The 27,699-nt window shown below is 34.1% G+C and overlaps 2 protein-coding genes across 4 annotated transcripts in view; one reads left to right on the forward strand and one right to left on the reverse strand.

Annotated features, from left to right (window-relative positions):
* The window catches only part of LOC125846928 (urease accessory protein D), a 586,865-nt gene extending 561,734 nt beyond the window's left edge, over positions 1–25,131 (forward strand). Inside the window, exons 2-10 of one of the 2 annotated variants that reach the window (XM_049526626.1) lie at positions 14,855–14,891; positions 15,039–15,104; positions 15,194–15,268; positions 15,362–15,406; positions 20,178–20,411; positions 22,980–23,062; positions 23,209–23,377; positions 24,283–24,436; positions 24,782–25,131. In XM_049526626.1, the coding sequence (XP_049382583.1) occupies positions 14,862–14,891; positions 15,039–15,104; positions 15,194–15,268; positions 15,362–15,406; positions 20,178–20,411; positions 22,980–23,062; positions 23,209–23,377; positions 24,283–24,405 (825 nt within the window). In that variant the 5' untranslated portion in view covers positions 14,855–14,861 and the 3' untranslated portion in view covers positions 24,406–24,436; positions 24,782–25,131. Of the gene's footprint in view, positions 1–14,854; positions 14,961–15,038; positions 15,105–15,193; positions 15,269–15,361; positions 15,407–20,177; positions 20,412–22,979; positions 23,083–23,208; positions 23,378–24,282; positions 24,437–24,781 lie in introns of those variants that run through there. The other variant, XR_007444423.1, reaches the window with a different exon arrangement.
* On the reverse strand, positions 23–4,771 carry LOC125846931 (uncharacterized). 2 transcript variants are annotated; one of them, XM_049526635.1, is made up of 2 exons: positions 4,645–4,771; positions 23–1,098 (listed from the first exon to the last, which is right to left on the reverse strand). In XM_049526635.1, exon 2 carries the CDS (start codon positions 1,019–1,021, stop codon positions 374–376), a length of 648 nt encoding a protein of 215 aa, XP_049382592.1. In that variant the 5' UTR covers positions 1,022–1,098; positions 4,645–4,771; the 3' UTR covers positions 23–373. The 2 variants fall into 2 exon arrangements, with proteins under 2 accessions (XP_049382592.1, XP_049382593.1); XM_049526636.1 differs by lacking the exon at positions 4,645–4,771 and adding an exon at positions 4,430–4,495 and having other exon boundaries at positions 56–1,098.
* Positions 25,132–27,699: the final 2,568 nt, after the last annotated feature.

Raw genomic sequence — 27,699 nt, forward strand, 5'->3', positions numbered from 1 at the left:
TACTGTTCATAAGGAATAAAGTCGAGCATAAGGATTCTGCAAACAACATATTGAAACAAGAGAGAAAAGTCCATGTCTCTCGTGTATATTAGATGCAACCAAACACAATACCTTCCAAATCAACTACCCATAAGAAAAGAATCATTAATCCCACGGTAGAATCAAAGAAGAGTAGACTACAACTAAGTCGTGTTCATCTTCAGCTAAGCATGTCAATTAAACACGATGGACAAACTTATTCGTGAGCCACACCGAGTGGTTTTGGAAAAGGAATGAAAAGCAGACTACAAAATTGCATAGCTGAATGAAGCATAATCTAGTTTCAAAATACTTTTGGATGAACCTGATATCAGAGAAGATATTTTGTTCATGGTCATTCCATAACAACTTTTGCTCCAACAGCTTTCATTTTCTCAATTATTTGTTCTGCTTCTTCCTTTGACACTCCCTTCTTGAAAACAGCTGGAGTTTTCTCGACTAAGTCCTTTGCTTCCTTGAGTCCCAAATCAGTAAAACTTCGGACTTCTTTGATTATCTTTATCTTTTGAGCAGGCTCATATGACTCCAGTTTAAGTTCAAAAACAGTTTTCTCTGGTTTCTTTTCCTCCTTAGCTGCTTCTGGTCCCTTCATAGCTGCTGCTGCCAATCCAGCAGCCCCTGCCTTCATAACCCCAACAATTGGTTGCTCGGTCATACCCAATTTCTTCATAAGAATGGAAGACAGTTCTGAAACTTCAACCAAGGTAAGTCCCGAAACTTCATCCACAAGCCTCCATACCCTATCTGATGGAGGACTGCGATGCTCCGTAGGATCAAAATTTGCAGGATCATAATCAGCTGGAAGCTTTCTCTGGTCAATCTCTACCTCTTCCTCCTCTTCTTCCTCTTTCCTAGCAGGCTGACCAAAGTGTCGAGTAAAGACAGTTGAGGTAACAAAATGGGAGTTAGCCACATTGGATTGAACAGATTGTCTCAAGAGTGCACAAGGCAAATGATGCCTCAGTCGTGAAATCAAACTCATTTCCAAAATTCTACTGCACAGGGAACTGGACTAGAAAGTAACCATCTACTGATCCTTCTGAAAGCTCAATCAACAACCTGAAAAAACCAACAATAAGGTCATATGGAAACTCTAGTTACATTTCCAAACAATGCAGTGACAGCACTTGGAATAAAAAAGACAAATAAAAAGTTTCAGGTGTGAATGAGAAGCAAGTTTACAAGTGTATATATTAAGCACAACTATAACTATTTTATAGATAAAAGAAGATATATCAAGAAGAAGAAGATGAAAGCTCTAATTCCACTTCCTAATTATACAGGAACAGGTATGATAAAAAAGAACAAATAAAAAGTTTCAGGTATGAATGAGAAGCAAGTGTACAAGTGTATAACTGTAAACATTACACACAACTGAAGCTTTTACCAGAAAAAGATGGAAGCTCTAACTCCACTTCCAGATTATATAGAGCACTTAGGATAAAAAAGAACACAAACAAAAAGTTTCAGCCATCAATTAGAGGCAAGTTAACAGGTGCATAACTGTATATGTCATGCAATATGCACAACTAAAGCTTCTTACACTAATAAGTGTTTAGTGTTAACAAGTGCATAACTGTAACAAGTTGACAAGAGCATCACTGTATATGTTACACTGGAAGCTATCCTCTGCACAGTGTACATGCCAATTTACCGACAGAATCACACCCAAACATTAAGTCAATCATATAGAATAAGTTTCTGAAAAACTCCCTTAAACTAATACAGCATTTGCTTAAGTCCAGACTCCCTACATATATTACCATTTGTCTAATGGACAGCAAAAATATAAAATTTGGAGCTTCATTAAACCTGAGGAGATTAACAATACACCTATTTTTTATTGTTGAGAACAAAACAAAGAGTATTTTCTTTTGTGCAATTGCAATACCTTTGTCTTTTTTATAGCCATGCTCTCTACAACAACCTATCTAAGTCATAAAAAAGTGTAACTTGCAAACAACAGCAGAAACACAATTTAAAGCCATGGGTGCTCAAACACCAGCTCAGCTCTATGGAGGTTCGTCCCTAGCTACAAGAGAGAAGAACCAAATGTCCTAGTGAAAGGCCGTCACTTTACCTTGTGAAAAAAAAAATAAGCATGTATTCTTAGGTGAGAAGATGTCAGGTGTGTTGTAGACGATGAACAAAGAAAAGGCCAAAAGGGTAAAATAAAAAGAATCCGTGTGAATTAAGAAAAGGAACATGATTCATTTTGACAGGTATCTTTACTAATGACCTGTATCATGGGTGCTCACCACATATATCTATAACTTATCACTAATGATCATGAGAAACACCAATCTTAATGACGACACAATGACAGAAGTCTATAAAAGCAAGCTTAACCAATTATTTCCGACTGATGCCAATATGATCAAACTGAGGCGGTCAATAGATGCTAAAATGTTTTCTGAGGTGCATGACCTTTGAGATGCCTAAGGAGTGGCCACAATGGTTATCCTTAGATGAATTGTGGTATAATACTTCTTACCACTCCTCTATGCATATGCCCTCCTATGAAGCCGTTTATGGCTAACAGCCACCCTCATTGCTTCCTTACATGTTGATTCCTAACTGGATTTGGTTGATAGGAGGTAGCAGACAAGAAAAGCCACATTGAGGACCATTAAGTTCCACCTTGAGAGATCCTAGAGTAAAATGAAGTTGTTGGCTGATAAAGGGGAGGACTGACAGATCCTGTAGTGTTGGTGATTAGGTCTACGTCAAATTTCAATCTTACGGGCTATTATCCTTGAGGTCTCATGCTTATCACAAGCTTTTAGCAATGTCCTTTGGACCTTTTAAGATCTTAGCCAAGGTCGGAGATATTGCTTACACTTAAGAGTTGCCTATTGCCTCCAAGATCCACCCCAATTTTCACATTTCCCAGTTGAAAAGAAAGTTAGGATCTCATATTGCTTTTGTGACCCTGCATGTTGTTCAAACTGAAGTTGGTCTTGTCCTTTCGGAGCCTGAAGTAGTGTTGGATAGAAGATTGATCCAGAAGCATGAAAAGGCTACTACTCAGCTTCTGATCAATGGTTTAGTACTGCTGATAAGGACAGTACTTGGGAGGACTATCCCTCTTTCAGGCAACAGTTCCCTCACTTCAATCCTTGAGTACAAGGTGGGTAGTTGATATGATCCTAATGTGTCTTTCTCAATTTGGATTTTGTAGAAGAAGTTAGCTAGTTGTTGTTATAAACCTCGCGTGAGCTGCACGTGAGAGGTCCGGCCGTTAGGTTGTTAAAACACTTAGAGTTAGCTATAACTGTTTTCTGGAAGTTGTTTTCTTATTCTTTTCTATTACGCAGATTTCATATATGTGTTAGTTCCTGTTGATTGTAATCATTCAGAAAGTCAATCAATACAAACTTCTCCCTCTTTTCTCAATCAGTGTTTTCAATATCAATAGGCAAAGTTGTTCAAGAGAGGATCTCAATTCATTTTCTCTTTAGGCTAGCTCAATCTTTCCAATTCTAATTGTAATCACGTCACATCCGCTAAAGAAGAAAAAAGACAACATTAAGAACCAGACATGGAGGGTTTTCTCTTTTGCCCTAAAAGACAATCTTTCATCATCTATAATGGAGGTAATTAATGTGAATGGTTTTCTATTATGTATCCTGAAGGCCACTAATTTGAACTACTATAAATATAGTCTAACAATATCCTAAATCCACTTTGATGTTTCCCTGTTAGTTTGAGTAATTCAAATTCAAGTGGCGTACAAAGGGAAGCTTCCCTGCCAAACATTCAAAAGTAATAAATTAGGATGACAACAGCAGACCCACAATTTAAAGGCCATGGGTGTCCAAACACCCACTGAGCTCTTTGTCCCTAGCTGCAAGAGAGAAGAATCAAATGTCCTAGTAAAAGGCAGTCACTTTACCTCATAAAATAAAAAGAGTATGTATTCCTAGGTGAGAAGATGTTGTAGACAATGAACAAAGGAAAGGCCAAAAGAGTAAAACGAAAAAGAATCCATGCAAATTAACATAAAGGAACATGAATCATTTCAACAGGTATCTTTACTAATAACATGTATCATGGGTGTTCACCACATATATCTATATAACTTATTACTAATGATGATGAGCAACACCAATCTTAATGAACAGAAGTATATTAAAGCAAGCTTAACCAAAAGTTATCTCCAACTGATATCCATTTGATCAAATATGTCTAAGTTAAACACAAACATTTCCCATCAAGCCTAATTAAGTCCAAACTTGAGACGAAAAAAGCTATGTAATTTCAAACATGTCTAAAGTTGGAACTTTGCCCATAACCTAACATCAGAAGTTTAAGGGTCCTGAAATCAGTTATATGTGCACTTCCCTATTAATTTTGAATAGGTCCACCCAAATAAAGAAGTATAGATTACCGCTAGGGCTCATTATCCGTAGTTCCTAAGCTACAGATTGTACGGCAAGGACTGACAATGCAGTGTCCACCACTTCAATAACCGGTGGTCGAAATGAAACACAGAATCCGCAAAATGACAAATCAAAGTTTGAAGAAACCCCCATGAATACCCAAAATTGAGAAGAAAAGATGAATATTGGATTTGATAACCCAAACTATTTTGGAGTGACTGACCTTGAGTTTTGAGTTGACGAATCGATGGCAGCGGCAATTGCAGACTGTTCGAATAACCCTTGCGTATGAATCCCAAAACCAGTTTAGCCCTTTCTCCTAAAACCCAGGGGTAACAATGTCATTTACTTGTCCATTTAATTAATCACTTCTTTCGTTATACATTGAAAATGACTTCCAAATTAGTAAATCTTTTAATTTTCATTTGTCAAAATTATTGATTATTTGTGTTTTTATTAGTGATTAAAAAGAAAATTGTTTTTATTTTTAATTGTATTATTCTCTATTTATATACTTTTTATCCATTAAATAAATACTAAAATAACTTTTTTAAATAGTTATTGGGAGAAGGGACGGATTTACCCCCGAACTTTAATAAATGGTACGTATATGCCCTCCGTTATACTTTGCGTCCACATAAGCCCCTTCCGTCCAATTATAGGTACACATATACCCCTCTCACTAGCGGACCCCTAATTGCTTACACGTGTCTTATTCCTATTGAACTACCCGTTTGACCCTTTTTTTAAACCCATAACCCAACTATCCACCCCATAACCCAATACCCACCCAATTTCCTCTAAAAGGAATCTTAATTAAAACACCCAAATTCGTCCCTTTTCCCTAGTCAGAGGTCACCGCGTATCTCACACACCAAAAACCTAGTCGTCGCCCGTATCCAACTATCCGCCGCGATTCCAGATTGTCTTCATCGATTCCACCTTGTCTTCGTCGAATCTATCGTGTGTTCTTTGATTCAACTTGTGTTCGTCAAAGGTACCCAAATATCCCATTCGATTTCATCTATCTGTCGTCTCCCTCAAATCAGACCTAAAACCATGTCTGAAAGTTCTTGTGATTCAATTAGTACCTCCATGATAATGACTTGTTTTTGTGGTGAATTGGCTCGTTGTTTCACTTCAAGGACTTCATTGAACCCTGGAAGAAGATTTTATAGATGTTCAAAACCTAAGGTACATTTTTCGCTAAATGTAAATTAATATGATTTCTGCTTGTATTTTGGTGATTATGAGTTCTTCTCTGTTATTTTTATTAGTTTGAAAATTGTAAATTTTGGAGGTGGGAAGACAGTTCTTCAGAAAATTCTTCTATTGAAGTTAATTTATTGAAGACTAAATTGGAAGTTGCTACGTTGAAAATGGAGAATTTGAGAGAGTCGTTAAATGCGGTGAAGATTGAAAGAGACAATTTGAGGAAAAAATTGGAGAATTCAGAGAGTTTAAACTACTTCGAGGTGAATAAATCAAGAAATTTGGAAGCTAAAGTGTTGAAGTTGAAGATGTTGTGTATATTGTCATTTACTATGTTTGTGGTATTTGTTGTTGCAATTTTCAAGTGATTAACTGGAAGCATGAGGAATATATGTTGTTGAATTGTAGTTTCAAGGGTTAGTTATTTCAAGTATTTGTAGTTTCAAGTGTTAGTTATTTCAAGTATTTATAGTTTCAAGTGTTAGTTATTTCAACTGTTCCTATGTATTAGTGAATCTTATGTTTGAATGTTGGTCATTATTTAGTGTAGCTATTCCTTCAAACGTATTGTGAATTTCAAGTGTTGGCTTTGAACATTGTTTTGTGTCTTTTGCCTTAAAGTTTGTAGTATTTATTTGTGTTATATTAGTCATTATGTTGAAGATGGATAAATTTTCTGGTATTGCCATTATGTTTTCCTTGAATTTAGAGAATTTGAAAATGAAATGAAAGCTTGTCTTACCATTGTTTATGAAACGTGTTTTCAGGTTTTATTAAACTTGCACAAAGACACTATTAAACTGTCAACATGAAAATCTAACTAACTTTTTTTTTAAGAGAACAAAAATTCCATTACTTATCAGACAGCATCAGAAACTCGGTTTAACATTATCCATGAAGTCTTAAATTTAAAAATCGTGCTTTGCTTGCTGTGACTGCTTGGTGATTCTTCAACTCACAACACCAGCTCTGTGACTGCCATTAGCTCTAATAAATCTAGGACTTGGAAAGCCATTCAACATGGATGGCAATATTGTCAAATTGGACTTCTTTGGAAACCTGCAAACAGCATACACATTAATTTCTGGAATGCCTCTTGGATTTGATCAAATACCCCTCTTAAATCATCATCATCTTATCACAGCAGTCAATAAATTTACCTTTGAGTAAATCATCATTTACTTATCAGTTCAATATAGAACCAAAAGGAAAAGAAATTTACCACAGCAGTCGACCATTGACAGAGAAAATGGTCTCAAAAAATGTATACCACAGCAAAATACTATTGTACATCAATAGAACCCAACAGATACAAGACACTATATATAACATTCAATTGGTCATATATAAACAAAACGACAGTTAGTTTTAGCTGATACACTCAACCTATACAAACAATAGAAGTAAAACAGAGTACCAAAACTACAATTTTAACCTTAAAGGCATCAACCTATAGTACAACCAAAACATCACAAAAACATCATTTAAGGCACCAGCCTACACAAAATATACCAAAAAAAATAAGTTTAGCCTTAACATCATTTAAGGCACCAGCCTATACAAAACATAGCAAAAAAATAAGTTTAGCCTTAACATTAATATAGGCACCAACATATACAAAACAGTACCAACACAATAGCATCATCCATTTCTTGGCCTCAACTTTTGTAGCTGGTTTATAGTAACTGCACCCTGTCCATTCCAAGTTAAGCCAATTGGTCCTATGGGAAGATTTTTAGGTTCATTAACACCAAATTTGTCATCTCTGAAGCCTATTACTCTACTTCCAATTGGTTCTTGTGGGTTCTGTTTCTTTTTCAATCTTGTTAGAAAAGCTTCTTCTGAGATTGTTCTTGGCCTTAGCCTAGGGTCTTCATCATCATCCTCAGCTACTGGAAAATAATTGCTAGAAGAAACATATCCAAACTGACTTTCTTATGTTGGTTGTGGGGCTGTGCAGTTGATGTCTTCCTCAGAAGCTTCATCTTCATCAACTAAACCTCTCCTAAGCTGCCTCTTTTTCCCCCTGCCAGGTTCTTTTCCTTGCTTAGCAAGTTGCTTCCCCTGCTTCTTAGTAAGTTGTTTCCCCTGCTTTGCCTTATTAATCATAATAAAAGATATAGAATTAAATAGTAAAATAGAATAATTATTTGATGAAATTAAAGATTAAATGAAAATTACATTTTCACATCCTCTTGCATTATGATTTTGTTCTCCACAATTACTACATGTCATCACTTTTCCTTTTCTTGTTTGCTTTTATACTTCTTGCCTCTTAACAGCTTCATCATTTTCTCTTTCCCTCATAAGCTTAGGTCTACCAACAAGCTTGATCAATTCAGGTGGTTCAATGGCATGTAAAAGATCACATTTCCAGAATGGTTCTCCCCTAACAGGTTGTAACTTGTGTTTGTAAACTGCCAATGCTGCCTCCTTACTATAATACCAATGAATTTCTTTCATTGGTATCATTTTCTTGTGCTCCATGGCCTTAATTGCATGTGAACATGGAATTTCAGTCAGATCCCATGTTCTGCATGTGTATTTTTTCTCTCTTAAGTTGACAATGTGTCTATTTGCACCTTCAGTAACCTCATAGCCATTATCCCCATTGCCACTCACCTTACAAACCTTGGAAATCTTCAAATACTCAATAAACAACAACTCACTTTTGGGACTAAATCCATCATCTTTCCACTTCCTCACAGCAACCTCTTTTGCTGCCAACCTCTCCATTATTTTGACCATGATGTCTTCCAATATTCTAATAATTGGCTTGTACCTTGCTTCAAGTATCCAGGCATTGAATGATTTAGTAAAGTTATTGTCAACAGCCTGATTTTTGCACACTGTATCTAAATAGGCTCTGCACTATGCTTTGGAAGGATACTTGTCTATTAAATCTTGTCCGGCCTCTCCATTAACTTTCTTGATCTCTTGAAGTTGGTCCTCAAACTCCTCTGTAAATGATGACCATGCAGCCCACCATAGCAACTTTTTCAGCTCACCTTTACCCCATCTTTTGCATCAATTTGCCTCAATATGCCTTGCACAATATCTCTGATGTGCTTCAGGTAAGATTGTCCTTACTGCTTCAAGCAGCCCCTAAGTATCAAATTAAAACAACTAAAATTAATAAAAGAAACAGTATCAAGCAAAGGTAAATAAATTGCAAATTAGTAGTATAATATTACCTTCTGCATATATGATATGAATGTCAGTCCTTCACCATTTTGAAGTTCAAGTGAATGTTGCAAATATTGCATAAACCATGTCCAAGTCCTCTTAGTCTCTTTATCTACCACAGCCCAAGCTAGAGGGTAGAAAGAGTTATTACTGTCTTGACCAACAGCACACAATACTTGTCCCTTAGTTTTTCCTTTAAGGAATGTACCATCTAACTCAATAAGTGGTCTTAACCCAGACTTAAAACCCAACTTCATTGCCTTGAAGCAGATATACATCCTAAGAAATTTTCTCTTACCATTAGATAGTGCCTCTTTAGACAAATCTATCACAATGTCAGACCCTGTATTTTAACTTCTCAATTCAGTAACATAACCCTCTAATTTATTGTAAGAGTCTACAAAGCTACCTTCTAAACTCTCTAGTATCTCCTTTTTGGTTCTCTTGCACTTTGCTTCACTTACATTTAGCTCAAAAACTCTATGTAAATCAGCCTTCATTTCTTTGACCTTGTATTTGGGGTCACTTTGCAATTTGTCCTTAAAATACAAGGCTATTGTTGAGTAATCTACTAAAGAGTTATCATATGCTATTCCACACTCTATATGATCTACAAGTGTTTTGACACTAACTCCAGGAGTGGTCAAATCCCCAGAAATAAGAAGTAAAAATGGACAGCCATCAGCAGCACATGTATACCTCAATCTTTCTTTATCACTCTTCAACACAACTAGTTCTACCTTCTTAGCTAGAGCATAAAGTTTACAAAACTGTTTTGCTTCAGCTATGTCCTTGAAGGCCATACCCTTAACAATCTCCTTATAATCTTGCAAACCATCAGTTATATTCCTCTTTTTTTTAGTAACAAAATTTTCTAATTCATCTGTATCATAATCTGAACAACTAAACACCATTCCATTATTACTGTCATCTTCACTTTCACTACAGTCTGTGCCCTCATTAACAATTGGTGAAAGTAGAAATGACCCATCATGCATGACAATATCAATTACATCAACAGACAATTCACAATCTTCAGTAGCAAACAAGTGAATAGATTTATACTCAGTAGAGATAAAAGATGTTAAGGTCCTAACTCCCTCATCACCTATTATTTCAAAATATTTCCCAGTTAGAGCAAGTACAATAAGTTCTTGCACACCAACAAAACCTAACTTATTAATGTACTCATTCACTAAGTCAATAAAAGATATTAGGTCAGGATCATACCCTTTCCAACAAGTCACACATCATCTATCATAATGTGGTTCTGGACTGGTTAGCCACTCACCACCATGATGAAAGTATATGGTAACTTCAACCATGTTAATGACCTACAAAGAGTTATGAAATAACATAAGTAATAATGAGTATAAAACAGTGAGTATAAGTCACGTTAGTAAATAAGTCACATTGAGTTAAGAAAGTCAATTAATAAGCATAACTAAGTAAGTTAATTAGTAATTAAGTAACAGTGAGTATAAGTCACATTAGGATTAAGTAAGTCAATTAGTAAGTACATTAGGATTAAGTAAGTCAATTAGTTAAGTAATTCAAATTAATTAGTAAGCATAAGACAGTAAGTTAAGTAATTAAGTCACATTGAGTTAAGAAAGTCAATTAGTAAGCATAAATAAGTAAGCTAAGTAAGTCACATTAGGATTAAAGTAAGTAAGTTAGTTAATTAAGTCACATTAAGTTAAGAAAGTCAATTAGTAAGCATAAGACAGTAAGTTAAGTAAGTCAATTAGTAAGCATAAATAAGTAAGCTAAGTAAGTCACATTAGGATTAAAGTAAGTAAGTTAGTTAATTAAGTCACATTGAGTTAAGAAAGTCAATTAGTAAGCATAAATAAGTAAGTTAAGTAAGTCACATTAGGATTAAAGTAAGTTAGTCACATTAGGATTAAAATAAGTAAGTTAGTTAATTAAGTCACATTGAGCTAAGAAAGTCAATTAGTAAGCATAAATAAGTAAGTTAAGTAAGTCACATTAGGATTAAAGTAAGTTAGTCACATTAGGATTAAAGTAAGTAAGTTAGTTAATTAAGTCACATTGAGTAAGTTAAGAAAGTCATATTAGTTAAGTAAGTCACAGTTGAATTAGTAAGCACATTAGGATTAAGTAAGTCAATTAGTTAAGTAAGTCACATTTGGATTAAGTAAGTTAGCCACATAAAGTAAGTTAGTCACATTAGGATTAAAGTAGGTAAGTTAGTTAATTAAGTCACATTGAGTTAAGAATTTCAATTAGTAACATTGAGTATTATCTCTTATTAACTCAAAGTGGTCCACAATTAACAATTAAAGAAGCATTATCTCTTATTAACTCAAAGTGGTCCACAACATAGAGGCATGAATACAAACAAAAAATCCCAACAAAAAATAAAGTAGTGGAATAAAGTAGACAAAGTAATGGAATAAAGTAGACAAAATCAAGGGAATCTGAAACTACACTTTTCTAAACCAACAAATCATAAACCAAAGGTCCACAACATAAAGGCATGAATACAAACAAACAAAAACATTTCTTTAACACAAAAACTGGAACGTGAACTTCATTTTCTGGAAGTGAAACCCTATAAAGTGTACTTCATTTTCACTCTAAAACAAAAAAAAAACATATCTTTAATCCAATAACTAGAAAGTGAACCCTAGAAAGATTTTCACTATAAAACTCATATCTTACACAATAAATAAAGAAACAACAAGAAAACTACCGGAAAAACAGCAACAACAGATTTATTTACTGTATATGAAAGCAAATCGAAAACAACAAAACAAGAAAACTATGAAATCGAATGGGATATTTGGGTACCTTTGACGAACACAAGTTGAATCGAAGAACACACGATAGATTCGACGAAGACAAGGTGGAATCGATGAAGACAATCTGGAATCGCGGCGGATAGTTGGATACGGGCGACGACTAGGGTTTTGGTGTGTGAGATACGCGATGACCTCCGACTAGGGAAAAGGGACGGATTTGGGTGTTTTAATGAAGATTCCTTTTAGAGGAAATTGGGTGGGTATTGGGTTATGGGGTGGATAGTTGGGTTATGGGTTAAAAAAAAGGGTCAAACGGGTAGTTCAATAGGAATAAGACACGTGTAAGCAATTAGGGGTCCGTTAGTGAAAGGGGTATATGTGTACCTATAATTGGACAGANACTTGTCCATTTAATTAATCACTTCTTTCTTTATACATTCTAAATTAGTAAATCTTTTAAATTATTGATTATTTGTGTTTTTATTAGTGATTAAAAAGAAAATTGTTTTTATTTTTCATTGTATTATTCTCTATTTATAAACTTTTTATCCATTAAATAAATACTAAAATAACTTTTTAAAATAGTTATTTAAAAAAAGAGATCTATATGATTCAATAAGAGGAATCTATTATTCTTGAACAAGAAAATAAAATTTATACATTAATGAATTTATCTTTTAGCATTTTAACAAGCTACTAAATAATGGTATGATAAATTCGATCAAGGCTTAATAAACCATAATTATTCTTCTACTAAAATAGAGAAATATGTTTATATTAAAGTTGTGAATGAAATTCATGTGATAATATGCTTATATATTGATGTCATGACTCATGCTTATATTTTCAAAAAGGCTTAATCCATCCGTCACCCCCTAAAAAAGTTGGCACGATGTTTTACTTAGACACCTTAACTGTGCGTTGTTCATTTTAGACACCTCATGTAAAGTGTCGGTGTGTCATTTTGACTAACATATCGGTGGCCACTTAAAGTTGTCACCAATTTTCACTTAGATACACTAATTAAGCTTTGTTCATTTTAGACACCTCATGTCATGTCCCGTTGTGTCATTTTGACACTTTTTACTGACATGGCATAGTGAGTGTAATACACTCAAAACCAGCGCATGAAAGGCTCATTTAATCATTTTTATTTTATTTTTTTCATTTTCTTCTTCATTTTTCAGCCACCATCTCTCAAAACTTGAACTCCTTCCTTGGAGAAATAGTTTTGATGATGCTACTGACAAAAAATGAATTTCAACACGAAGAGATTTCACAAAAAATAAAAATTCAACCCATTAGAAGGGCCACAATTCATGATGTTGCAATTAAGAAGGGCAACTGAAAATCTTGAAAAAGACAATGGGTGGGGTGGGAGAGGGGTGGAGAAGATGATGTGGGTGGGGAAAAAGTTGGGGTTAGAGTGGGCAGAGGTGGAGAAGACGATGGGTGAGTGGGGGAATAGCAGAGAAGACGATCTGGGTGGCTGGGGCGGAGAAGATGACTTTGGTGGGGTTGGGTTATTTTATTTTATTTTATTTTTTTGTGTAAAAAATTCCACATGTCATTTAGTCATTGACTACTTCTTCATTCTACTAAAATATCATTATTTAAAAATTATTTTAAATATATATGCCACATGTTTTTATTTAATTTGCCACTTTGACACGTCATCGACGAGTGTGTTACACACCTTATATATTTGACTGATTGTTAAAAAGTGTTAAAATGACACAATGCAATATGACATAAGGTGTCTAAAATGAATAAAACTTAGTTAATGTGTCAAAGTGAAAATTGGTGTCAATTTTTGGGGGCCACCGATGGGTTAGGCCCTTTTTTTAATATCATCAAAATGCTTAAGTCATCTGCGGCTTCTTAAAGTTGTCCGCATAATTCATTTAAACACCACAACTAAGGCTTGTACCTATAAAGATGCCAAAATGACATAGCGAAACCCTACATAAAGTGTCTAAAATGAACATCATCCAGTTAAGGTGTCTAAGTAAAATATGATGCCAACTTTAGGGGGCCACCAATGAGTTAAGCCTTTCAAAAATATACATGATGTAAAAAAATAGAGGCCTAATCCATCAGTGACCACTTAAAGTTGGCACAAATTTTCACTTAGACACTTTAACTAGGTTTTGTTCATTTTAGACACCTCATGTCATTCCCCGTTATGCCTTTTTGACATTTACCCAAATGTGTAAGGTGTGTGTGACACACTCGTTGATGACATGTCAAAGTGACGAATTAAATAAAGACATGTGGCATATATGTCAAAAATATTTTTTAAATAAATGAATTTTGTATAGAAAAAAATGGTCAATCACTCAATGACATGTGTCATTTTTAAATCCTAAAATAATTTTTTTTAAAAATAGCCTATCATAGATTATCTTCTCTAGCACCACCCACCCCAATCCCTAAACCCCTCCCCGTCCAAATCATCTTCCCCCACCACCCGAACTCCCTCATCTCCCCCGCCCAAATCATTTTCTCAGTAAAATCCTTTCTTTCAAGTGTAGGATTAGTTCTTCACTTAAGATGCAAGACTCTCTTGTTTAATCTTTCTCAATCGTTTTTCTCTACTATTTCTATGTTTTTCATAAATCAAATTAATTATAACTTGATCTACTATTTATAATGTTGGTTGTTTTTGTTTTAACTAATTAATACCATCAAATGTACTTCTCCAAGGAAGGAATTAAAGTTTTGGGAGAAGGTGGTTAAAAAATGTGGGCAAAGACTAAAAGAATAAAATAAAAATGAATTAGATAAACTTTTCACACGTTGGTAGTGAGTGTACCTCACTCACTATGTCATGTCGGCAAAAAGTGTCAAACTGACACACGAGACATGACATGAAGTGTCTAGAATGAACAAAGTCTAGCTAAAGTGTCTAAGTAAAAATTTGTGCCAACTTTAGGTGGCCATCAATGGGTTAAGCCAAAAATAGATGATATAAAAATTGCATGGAAGCACATGAAGTAAATGTTAAAAATAAGAAGGAAATGAAATATAATTAATATAAAATAAAAATTAGTAAAATAATTTACAATAATAAAAATAAAAAATAAATAAAAAATTTTAAAAAATAAAAAATAAAAGAAGAAATTAAAAATTAATGGGCTTTGTGATGACCTAATGTAATTATGATCAATTCTTCAAACATAAATATTGTCAACACCTCCCAAATCAATAATTTTCCTTTCCTTTGAAATCGTAACAAGCCCAAAAGGCCAGCAAGACGAAGAAAAGGTGGGAGATGGAAACAGGGAAGATTATAGTCGAGAAAGTAAGGGGAAAATCAACACTTACTAAATGCTTTTCAAAGTATCCCCTCAAATTCATCAACCCCAAAAACGTCGGTTACTCCTCCCCTCAAAAATTCTTCTCTTTCCTTCTTTCTTATCAAATTGATTTCTCTCTCTTAATTTCATAGGTGGCTCCTTCTCAAACTGATGTTGTTTGGATTTACGCCATCACTTATGGTGGAGGAATTGTCTCTGTAGGTCATCAACAATTGTAAATTTGTTTAACGCGATTTTCACATTATGGGTTTTATTTGAATCTAATGTTATGTGGCCATATTTCTAGGGAGATTCTATAGCATGTGATATTACGGTGGGAGATGGTTGCACCACTGTTTTGACCACTCAAGCTTCTACTAAGGTTAAACTCTATCGATAAGTTGATTGCATATTAGCTCTGTGGATTTTGTAGCTTGTTTCATGTTCTAATAATACAGTAGAATTTTCATTGCAGGTGTATAAAGCTGTGGGAACAAAGATCTCTGAACAAGTTTTGGAGGTAATGCCATTCTAAATAACTATTCTCTCCGTTTCAATTTGGTGTCCTACAGTTTAACAAAATACTTTTGATTCGCATGGTCTCATTTGTCAAATGTAGTGAAATGTTTTTTAAATCCGTGCTCTTAAACATGCTACGTGGAGAGTTGGATTAAAGAGTTGCTAAAAAGAAAAGAGACATACTTTATGTAATAAACCAAAAAGGAAAGTAGGACAAACAAGTTGAAAAGAAGGGAGTAAATGATTTTTCACCATTATATTTAGGTGTACAACTTCTTAATGCATACGGATAGATCCCATAAATTATGGTACTTGCATAGTATAATAACAACAACATATCCAGTGTAATCTCACAAGTGGGATCTGAAAATGATAGGATGTACGCAAACCTTACCCCTACAATAACAACATGTCTAGTGTAATCTCACAAGTGGGATCTAAAAATGATAGGATGTATGCAAACCTTAACCCTATCTTTGTGGGGTAGAGATGTTATTTTCGATAGACCCTCGACTCAAAAGATATGTAATCAAAATAGGATGGAAAGGAAAATAACAACAGGAAAATAGCTAGATAAACAAAGCAATCGAAGTAACAAGTAGTAGAAAAATTGAAGAAAAAGATATTATGCAAATACTAGGTAAGACTACTAAATAAGGAGAAAATGAGAAAAGGAGCTTAGTTCCTTGTCTCTCCCTCAGGAAAGTACTTCAACACACAATTATCTACTACCCTTTCACCTTAATCCTTCACTTGCAAACCTCCCTATCTAAGGTCATGTCTTCAGTAAGCAGAAGGTGTATCATGTCTTGTTTGATCACCTCCACTTGTTCTTCTTTGGCCAACCTCTACATCTGTTAAGACTTGTTATAACCAAACTGTCACACCTCCTAACTGGTATTTCCGTGCATCTCCTCCTCACATCCCCAAACCACCTCAACGTTGCTTCCTTCATCTTGTCCGCCACAAAGGCCAATCATTTGGTCCTGTAACTTCGTTCCTAATCTTGTCTCTCCTACTATGCCCGCACATCAATCTAAGTATCCTTATCTTCTGAATATGTGCGTCCTTCACGGGACAACACTAGTGGTGGAGCCAAGAATTTCGCCAAGGGTGTTCAAACTTTAAAAGAGTTGATAATTTTTTTTTTGGCGAAGTGGGTGCACAAAACATTTTTTTTTACTGATGAGTGGGTACACCCGAATTTAAAAATTAAATTACATATCACTTAATAACTAAATCATACGAAAACTTAAAATTATTAAACCATCGATGGTATAAATCAAAACTAATGGAGAAAAATCAACAAAAACAATTTTAGCTACTAGTTGAATATACTCCCTCTAGTTCATATTAAGTGAATTGTAGAGACTTTATTCATGATTGAAAATAATTGAACGTTTTGAAGTTTGAGAGAATAGTTAAAACTTTTTTTTTTCATATTTACCTTTACTTTAATAAGATTCTTAACTATTTTACATTTTCTAAAAAAATAATTTAGAAATAATCAAAGGTATAATAGTGGATAATAATCTTTAATTTTATCTTTAAAAAAAATTCTTGAGAGTGTTATACCTAATAATTCACTTAATATAGATCGAAAATATAAAAATATAAAATCTTAATTATTAGGTTAATCAAAATTTAAGACGAACAACATAAAGAAGATACGTGGGATTCTATTTCTGTGTTTTTTGTTTAAAAAATAGATTGTGTTAAAAAAAACATAGCTAGTGAGGATCGAACGGGGGCGGCTGTTTTTGTGTTTTTCTTTAAAAAAATAGATTGTGTTAAATAAATGTAGCTAGTGAGAATCGAACCGTAGACCTCAAAGACATAAATGAGCATGCTTACCGCCATACTACAGGCCTTTATTTTCTCTAATGGTGTTCAATTAGTTATATATCCAGATATTAGACAATATTTTATCTATATACACGGTATAATTTTCCGACGAAGGGTATTCGGCTAACCACCCTTACATGGTTGTAGCTCCGCCCTTGGACAACACTCTGCCCCATACAATAGTGTAGGTTCGTCACATTCTGTTTCACCCACTCCTCTCTAATATGGTGGACGACATCATCGTCAATTTCTCCATTTTCTTAGATTATAGGCCCAAGATACTTTAAACTCCCCCTCTTGGGTATGAATTATGAATCGATCTTCACTTTTACCTTTGTTTCATATGTTACGTCATTAAACTTGCACTCTAGGTACTTAGTTTTAGTCCGGCTTGACTTGAAACCTTTAGATTCTATGGTTTGTCTCCAAACTTCCAGCCTATCATTAATTCCTCTGCACATCTCGTCTATCAAAACTATGTCATCTGGGAATAATATGCACCACGACACATCCCATTATCTCGTCAATTCGTTCATCACTACGGCAAATAGGAACGAGCTAAGGGATGATTCTTGGTGCAACCCCTATCATGACCTAGAGTGTTCTGAGTCACCTCTCATTGTTCTTACTCGGGTACTGGCTCCATCGTATGTCCTTAATTTCCCTAATGCAAGCCACATGTACACCTCTAGACTACAAACACCTCCCTAGGAACCAACGTATTGTATCAAATTTGATGATGCAAAAAAAGCAAGTGAAGGCTAGATCTTTAGAGAGATAGCTGAAGGAGAAGAAGATAAAGAAAGAACAGAAAGAAAGGGAAATTGAGAACCTGAAATTGGTGTCAAAATGGTTGAGCTGGAAATTGTGTGTAAACGGAGTCCTTGATTTTGAAATAGTCTGCATTAGTTAATATAGGTAGCTATCAATCAAGTAGGGTGGATAGAGTTATGAGCTAACTTGCTTTCAAATATGATTGTACTTTATGTATTTTTAGAAGTTGATATGGTTAACTTATGAAAGAAAAGACATACAAAGGATACACAACAACTTCCACTTCTGGATACAGCCATAATAAAAGATACATAATAGCTTTCACTTCTGGATATAGCCATAACAAAAGATACTGTGGTGTGATCATTGGTTCTAAATTTTAAAATAAGGCCTCTGCCTGAAATTTGACGATATCAATTCAATTTCTCTTTTGATGATTGTGGTGTCCGGGCAAGATTTCACGCACCTCGATTAATTCCACGGGATACCTGCCACTTTCCACTAGCAATAGATACCAAGTAACTCTATCCACGAAGGTTAGGACATATGGGAAGAATTACCTAGGGTCTGTTTGGAAAGCCACCAGTTAATTGGAATTGGTGTAATTACTAGGGTAGTAATTACCAACCTAGTAATTACGATGACCTATTTGTTTGCCAAAGTATAATTAAAGTGTAATTACAAGTGTACTGTTTGGTTGCACAAGTGTAATCATAAGATTATATTGAATTTTAAAAATAAAAATTAATTATGTAATAAAATTTTGTATTAGACAAATAAGGGCCTTTATAAATAATATTAAATTAAATATTTAAGATATATATTGTCTCTTGAAAATNGCACCTCGATTAATTCCACGGGATACCTGCCACTTTCCACTAGCAATAGATACCAAGTAACTCTATCCACCAAGGTTAGGACGTATGGGAAGAATTACCTAGGGTCTGTTTGGAAAGCCACCAGTTAATTGGAATTGGTGTAATTACTAGGGTAGTAATTACCAGCCTAGTAATTACGATGACCTATTTGTTTGCCAAAGTATAATTACAGTGTAATTACAAGTGTACTGTTTGGTTGAACAAGTGTAATCATAAGGTTATATTGAATTTTAAAAATAAAAATTAATTATGTAATAAAATTTTGTATTAGACAAATAAGGGCCTTTATAAATAATATTAAATTAAATATTTAAGATATATATTGTCTCTTGAAAATATATTAATTAATAAACATATGTTAACTAATATTATAAAAAAATAATTGATTTGTTTTTTTCAATTTAGTATATTTTAATTAAATTAATCTTAAAAATTAAAAGTACATAATTTCTATGAACATCATGAAATGCATGTTTGACAAAAAAAATTAATATCATAAATATAATATCAAAAAATTATAAAACATTTGAAAAAAAGATAATTTATCAACTCTAACTTTAAAAAAAATAGCTTGTAATGTAAAATATCAAGTCATTAGCATGGAATCACATGAAGTAAAAGTTGAGAATAAGAAGGAAACAAAATATAAATAATATAAAAAAATATTTTCAGAAAATATTAAAATAATAAAAATAAAAAAACAATTTAAAATAATAAAAATAAAAAATACATTAAAACGAAGAAAGTTCAAACAAAAATAAAAGGAAGAAATTAAAAAGTAATCAGCTTGTAATTATACCATGTAATTACCAGCAATTCACAGCCTCCCCTTGTGAATTAGAGAGTGTCATTACACCTAGCCAATTACACCCAATTATCTGTTGACCAAGTAATTACATGCCCAACCAAACAGGACAGACAGTGTAATTACACCAAATCCAATTACCAAGGTGGCTTTCCAAACAGGCCCCGAGTGTTTTTGTCTCCCTTGGATTTGAATCTGAGACCTTATGACTCTCAACCAATTCATTGACCCCTAGGCCACACCCTTGGGTGCATATCAGTTCCAATTTATAACGAAAACACAAAGAATTTTCAGTTCAAAATGTAACTTTTGGTAAACAGATGATGAGGATTGTGGGAGAACATGTAATAAGTTCTAAAGAGCACATCATTATCTTTTTTTTTTGTTATTTATCATTTTGGATCCTTCTAACTATCTAATTTGATCCCTAGCTAGCCATCTTAGTAAAAGTGGTTGTTATGATGCTGTAGGCAAGAATAGGAAGCAATGCCTTTTTGGCTGTAATTCCAGATCCGGTGACCTGTTTCTCCACTGCAAAATATTCCCAGAAGCAAGTGTTCAAAGTTATGTCAGACTCAAGTTTGCTTCTTGTTGATTGGATAACTAGTGGCCGTCATGAAAGAGGAGAAAAATGGGATTTTGATCTTTATAGGAGCATGAATAACATCTTTCATAATGGTGATGAGCCTTTATTCCTTGATACAGTAAGTTTCTTTGTTTATCAGTCTGTATTTTTTAATGTGTAGAAAGTAGTTTACATTTTTTATAAAGTACAACTATATCAGGCTCTTCTGTTTCAATCTGCCCTTTCCATAGCAAGAAACATAGATATCTCATTTTGCTTAACAAGAAACATAGATAATCACATCTGTAGGTATTTCACTTTTAGATAATTGGAATAAATACTGTGGGTTTTGTCTTTAACCTGTCCGTTTCGGTTATCACACTATTTTGTTGTTGTTCCTATTTCTTTTTTTGAAAAATGCTTTGTACTGCTTTCCTCATTAGTTGCCATGTTTTCTTCACTGCCGTTTTCCCTTTCCATATTTATTTTGATTTGCTGCACTTGAGCCGAGGGTCCTTCGGAAACAACCTCTCTACCTCCACAAGGTAGGGGTAAGGTCTATGTACACTCTACCCTCCCCAGATCACAATTGTGGGATTTCTCTGGGTATGCTGTTGGTTCCTTTAACCTGTCCATCACTTCTTTTATTGCCTTTATTTCATGTAAAAAAATTATTAATTTTTTTTCTCTTACATCTTGGCTCTATCTTACATAACCTGCTATGTATAAGCGATCTTAGCATCATCTAAATTAAGAGTGTCAACAAGGAGCGGATATTCCTTACAGATGTCCCCTGGATGGTTATAACCCTGCAAAATCTGATACATCCAGTACTGGCATAACAAGGAAACCAAAACAACAGAACATGGTATCATGAATTGCTAACAGGAAAGCCATAAAGAAAAAAAGAAGGAAAGTAGCTAAATGTTTTTAAATTTTAACCACGGTAAATGAAAAAGCTTATAGAGAATAATGCTATGCTTTCTCAGCTTCTATTCTTCTCTTAGTCTTACTGGTCTCGTTGACAATATTGCTAGGAATTTTTCAGTACTTTGTCCTCATTTTGCCTCATATAGCATTTGGAGAAGAAAACATTTCCAATTGACCCCTGCCCTCCCAAATTAAAGAAGACAGAGAAGAACTAGAGAGACAGGACTGCGGTAACAACTTGAACAATTATAATGAAGTAGCAACCTCTGCCTTATTTCTGATTAAGGCTGTTGAGTAACTATGTCCTAGTCAGTTCCATCTTTTACAATTTGCACCGCACAGGGGCGGAACCACATTTAATGGTGTGGGTGTTCGAGCACCCATTAACCCTGAGCAGAAAATGTGTTTTTGTATATAGAAATTTTAAAGACATTAGATAAATATTGTGTGAGCACCCATAGAATGAAAGAATGGACAACTGCCCTGGTTGAGCCATTATTTTTTGAGCTACCAACCTCAGAGAGTATTGGGTTCGACCCTCGGCAACAACACCCAATCATATTATCAAAACGGGCTGATTCTTCTTTTTAATTCTTATTTCCCTAACTTTTTATTTTCTTCCTCCGTCGCTGACATTCTTTTTTCCTTCCACTCTTCCTTTTCCTTTCGTTAATTATAGTGACAAAACATGGAAGAAAAATATACAATCCAATAAAACAACCATCTTTAGTTTTAAATTCAAATGCTTTATCTTGAGTGATAATGTGCAAACATAACCTTTTGGTTCAATTTTGGGATGTCTTCTAAAGCAGCTGAACTTATTACTGATTGGAGCTTTTGCATAGATTCTATAGTGTTTTGATTTACAAAATTGGTATTTAAGAAATTGAGAATTTCTGAGAAATGAATTTTAAAAATTTACTGACTTGCGTTGAGTTTTATGGGTATGTTGTATAACTTGGTCTTTCAATACCTTCCTCATTCATTGACTATAGAAAAATTGATTTATGTAACCTTTTTCATGTTTCCTTAAATAGTTGTCTAGTTTGTTAAGTAAAACGTAAGATTTCTATAAATAATGATAATATTATTTATCATTTTACAATTACCATGGAAACTATATGAGAACGATTGTAGATTTCTTTTTTTGGTAACAATAATATTAGTTTCAACTTGCTCGTAAAATTATTTTTAACCATCAAGTTTCAAGTAGTTGTGCACTTATGGTATGTAGCTAATTACATCTATAGTCGTTGAGCACCCATTACCTTAAAATCCTGGATGACACTTATGGTATAGTAGTTGCTAACCACTTGTAAGTTGTAACTAATATATGTGTGAGGCACACATTTGTGTATCTGGAAACGAGTCATAAAAATGATGTACCATATCTCTTCTCTGTTTTCCAACTATGGTCTACTAGATGTAGTCCAAAAATCTGTTATACTGACCCCGGCATCTCCACCCTAGAGATTTCCCTGCCTCTTAGCTGGACCCCTGATGACTGCTCTCTACCTTCTCTTTCTTTCTCAATAACACAGAACCAGCCTTTCATTTAGGGCATGACTCATGATGCTCCCTTTCATTTCCATAAGGGTCTTAGCCACTAACGAATATCACTTGATCGATTGCATATCCACGTGTGCTCCTTTTTTTCCAATAGGGAATCTCCCTCACACTGATCTTCTATTTTAAATGAGATATTTAGAGTGACTCATCTGAACATCATGTTTTTCATGTCATGCTGCAGCTATTTAACTGTTTTTCTTTTAATCAGTCATTGCTAGAACAAGGAACATGTTCAGATATAGCTGAGCGTATGCAAGACTATCAAGTGATCGCAATGGTGATATTACTGGGGTGTGTAGGTTACTCACCTGGTACTTATATTCTTCACTCCCCCATTGTCATTCCTTTTCTGGTTCTTAGTGTTATTTTTATTTTTTAAGCCAGCATTCATCTGTTTTGGAAAAAAAGGAAGATCAACTTTTGTTACTTGTTTGCAGGCCAAAGTTGAAGCACGTTCAAAACCAAATCCAGGAAGATGTAAAGAAAATAATGTCTCAGAGTTTACACATGCCTACAATTGGTTCAAGACAATCCACTAGTAGACATAATGATCATCACTTGACCAAACCAAGTTTTCTTGCTTCCTGCAGCATATTTGGTCCAAAGGTAACATACATCAACACCTACTCCATCTCTCTAGTTGTCTTATATGTGAATGACCTGTGAATTTCAGGTCTATTTGTTTGAGCTTATCAATTAGGTCTTTGTGCAAATAAGGCCATTCATTTTCTTGATATACCTTACCTATAAATTTGACAGTGTTATCTATTCAATCTACTTATTGCTTTAACTACCAAGTCAACCCCAAAATATTTTACTTGGGTTGTGCATGTGTTGCTTTCATCCTCATTTGATTTATTTTGTACTACTTTTCTTCACTTATTGGCCCCTCTCCATGTTGGTCTTCCAAGACTTCAAAGATATCTAACACATAATCCTTTAATTGCTACTCTCTCCGTTTCACTTTGTTCGACACATCTACAATTTCTAAAGGTGACCACATTTTTCTTAAATATTTTTTCAATATATTTTGAATTTATCAGTTATTTTGACATATAGTACTTCTTATGTTGTTGCCAAATATGCAAACTTTATTTCCAAAAACTTGAAGAATATCTGGATTCACACCAAAAATTAAGTACTTCGAACCATGCCAAACAAAGTGGAATGGAGGGAGTTCTCCACTTGCAATCTTGTTGTTCTGGGCTGTATACTGTTCTAGTCACAGAAATACAATGTCGGAACTAGTACCATCACCAAACTTCCATCTCTGTTAGACATTCTGTTTTGAACTTCTTTTCTACTGCATTTTATTTCTTTTCATACCATGGAATTTGATGAAAGTATTGTTTACTACAGTTAAGAAATTAAAAAAAATCGGCATATAATACATCTAAAGATGCTCTTCTCATGCTGTTAATTTTTGTTGAAAAGAAAAACTGTTAACCATTTTGAAGTGCAAACCAGAATTCACTTCCATGTTATGCTTCACAAGAGATATATCCTTGCAGGGAATTGGAGTTGTTACTCGAATAGCTGCCATGACAACTGAATCAGTGTACAATTTTCTGCAACATCAGTTGTCCAGTATGGAGCCACTACTTGGTGTCAAGCCATATTCTTACGCAAGTTAATAAACATTTTCTTGTTCACTTTGATTGACATGCAAGTAAGATCCTTTCCATTTGGCCAATCCCCATTTGACCATTTTGTTTGTAATCCTTGTATCTAGAGAAATTTGATTTTTTTTTTCGATTGGAGAAAGTTGAATTGGTGTCTAGTTCTGCATCTGAATTGACAACCAGCATCACTGTTCATGTCATGTTTTTTGGTTTATGTGAAGATAAAGGTGGTATAGGATGCAGGAAAAGAACCGAGATCTTATTCTTGAAAATACATATGTTCAATTGCCATCTGTTAGCCATTTGCATAATAGGCTAGTATGGAAATTATGGAAGATCTTCTTTTACTATGAGTGTATTTTCACTAACATGACCATCCTAGTTGCAGGTATGCGGGGATGGATCCCTAGCTTTTACAGTGAGGAGGAAAGTTCTCACTGTAACTGTCTCTGGCTAGGTATGCACGAATGGATCAGTAGCTTTTGAACATGGGACAACATTTAGGTGCTTACCGTTCATCGAGATGGAGAATAACCGTGCCAGATCAAGAATCTTAAAATGTTGTCATATCCAACAGGTTGTAGCATTCAAGCTGAACTGAAAAGTCCTATTTGGAGCAGCATGTATCCTATCTTGAGGAATCCTCTTTTGTTGGGCTTATGGGTGTTTTTTTGGTGGCTTAAAAACACTTTTTTATTTTACTCAAACACTACCAAAATGCTTTATAGCCAATTCAAATAGATTCGTAATAAGCTTAGTTGGTTAGTTACCAAACTTTCTCCATTATTTCACCTTCCCTACTCCCAATTAAAAAAAAAAAGGGAAAAAGGACAAATATACCTCCGAACTATCGTAAATGGTATGTAGATATCCGCCGTCATACTTTAGGGATATTGGTGCCGTTGCCCTCTAAAAAATGGAGTGTATATATCCTTTATACTAACGGACATACACGTGTCATAAGCTTATCCACAAATTCAACATTTATTAAATATCGGATTGATGGATAAGATTGCGCCACGTGTCCCTATTTAGTCTTCCGTTAGAATGAAGGTTACATATGCTTTAGTTTTTGGACGGCAGGGGCACCAATGTCCTAAAAGTATGACAGAGGGTATTTGCATACAATTTACAATAGCTTGGGGTATATTTGTCATTTTTTTTCCCCAAAGAAGGAAAAATTACTTATATACACATCTTTATTTACCATATTTTCTATTATTTCCTACCATTCTAAAATATTACAAAAATTCCTCATTTTCCCCCAAAACCCAATCTTCCGGATACATAAGTCATCTACTCCAAATCCATGTTTCCCCCTTCCTATTTTCAATCTCTCTCTATTTTCACTCCCATCACTCCTTCAATCTCTCCCTATTTTTACTCTTATAATCTAATCAGTTATATCCTTCAACACAATTTGAATTTCAAAATCTTTCTCTCTCCAGTCAATCAAATTCAACTCACCGAATAGGTAGTTTTTGTCTTCACCATTTTACAATTTGTCCTTATTTTTAGTTTTTTTTTATTTTTCATCATCAATTTCTTGATACATATGGATGGTGCTCCTTCTTTTAGTATTGAGATTACCCAGTTAAACTCATTTAACGTTAATCGAATTTAGGATTCTAACGATGATAATTGGGCTGAAAATAGATCTAAAAGTCAGCATGATCCATTATCAATGATGAATCAAAATGTTGAGAAAGTGAAGTTGAAGAAGGATACAACCTCCATCTTCTAAAGTGAATGTGGAAAAAATACCCAAAAGGGGTAGAAAAGTTGCATCTGCAATTTCTTGACCGACACTACCCAGGGCAAGTATTTTCCATCTATTTACTTTGATATTTGATATTGCCTTTTGTTAGTTGTTTCAAAAATCTATACATTATTGATAAAGTGAGAAAATACTATGTCGATACATAAAACCCTAATCTTGTTCTCTATTTGAACAGTTGTTATAAATGTATCAAGTTATAAAGTTCATCGTGTACAATGAGCTGTAATATGCAAAATGTTGTATCATATACAACATAGTTTGTACTTGATACATAAAAATTACATAATGAGTACATGAAGTTATAATCAATATCATATACAAAATTTTGAGACATTTACAGTTTATCAAGTTGTAATGAGTATCAGATACATTTTTTATCACTATGTATCATATACATAGATAAGATACTTTATAGTTGCAATTATGTATTATACAGTGGCTTTCGAAAGCTCGACATAAAAGAATAAAGAAAATAGGAAAAAAGAGTACGGGGATATTTAGCTATTTAGCTATTTAGCCACATTTTAGTTTAAATGGTGTATTTTTTTAGCATGTATTATGTGGATAATTTTTTATTATTTTTAATTGATGATCGTTGTTTTGGAATTGTAGTCTATGAAATACGTCATTAAATAGATCCTAGCCCACTCATTAGGGTTTGGCTCTACGTACAACATGACTTTTTTTAGAGAATTCGAATTGACCATAGGGGTTGAAGGTATCGTCTTATTCTCAATATCTCAAAATGTAACTATCAAGGACAAATAACAAAGTGTTTATCCACACATTCATTTTTTCTCAACTTGGTGATACACATATCCATCGACGATTTATTAATGATTGAAGATGGGAGGTATCAACAATTTCTTTGGGGACAACTTGTATCTTCCAAGTGTATGAAAACACTGAGGCAGAAGTTCACGTTTTAAAAACAGATGTATCAGTTTTCCGACATGCCTTATGCACTAAATGTTTGGATTTATGAATACTCTTCTGAAGTAAATGAAGAGATTGGTGTTAAAGAAGGAAATTGTATCCCTAGGATATACAAGTAGTATCTAAACAAACAACACATACTGGTAATATCATTGATCGATCCAAATCCACCACATAACATCATGTAAATAACTAAAGAAATATTAAACTTGGAGATACTCTTTCTGCCCAACAATAGTTGTTCACTATTGATTTGGAACACCCCTTAAGAAACTATAAATAGAAGGGTACTTTTAATATATCACCCTTTGAATATAATAAATACAATGTCTTGAAAAATGTAATAGAGAAATGACTATAATTAATAATGAGGGTAAATTAGGAACTTAGTGTAAAATTATTCATGGATTTAATAAAGTGGACAAATATTGTTGGACATCTATTTTTAATATAGTCGACAAGTACTATTGGACGAAGGGAGTAACATTAAGACCCCGATCCACTCAGTCACCACTCTTACTACATGTAACATTATCCTGAAACTCATACGCCCTACCTCAAGTCACTCCAGCTCATTTCGTTGTTAACTC

The sequence above is a fragment of the Solanum stenotomum genome, chromosome 12, assembly GCF_019186545.1.
Source record: "Solanum stenotomum isolate F172 chromosome 12, ASM1918654v1, whole genome shotgun sequence".
Classification (NCBI taxonomy): Eukaryota; Viridiplantae; Streptophyta; class Magnoliopsida; order Solanales; family Solanaceae; genus Solanum; species Solanum stenotomum.

Coding starts and splice junctions, on each gene's coding strand:
- LOC125846931 (XM_049526635.1), bottom strand. CDS start 1,021: ATGAGTTTGATTTCACGACTGAGGCATCATTTGCCTTGTGCACTCTTG.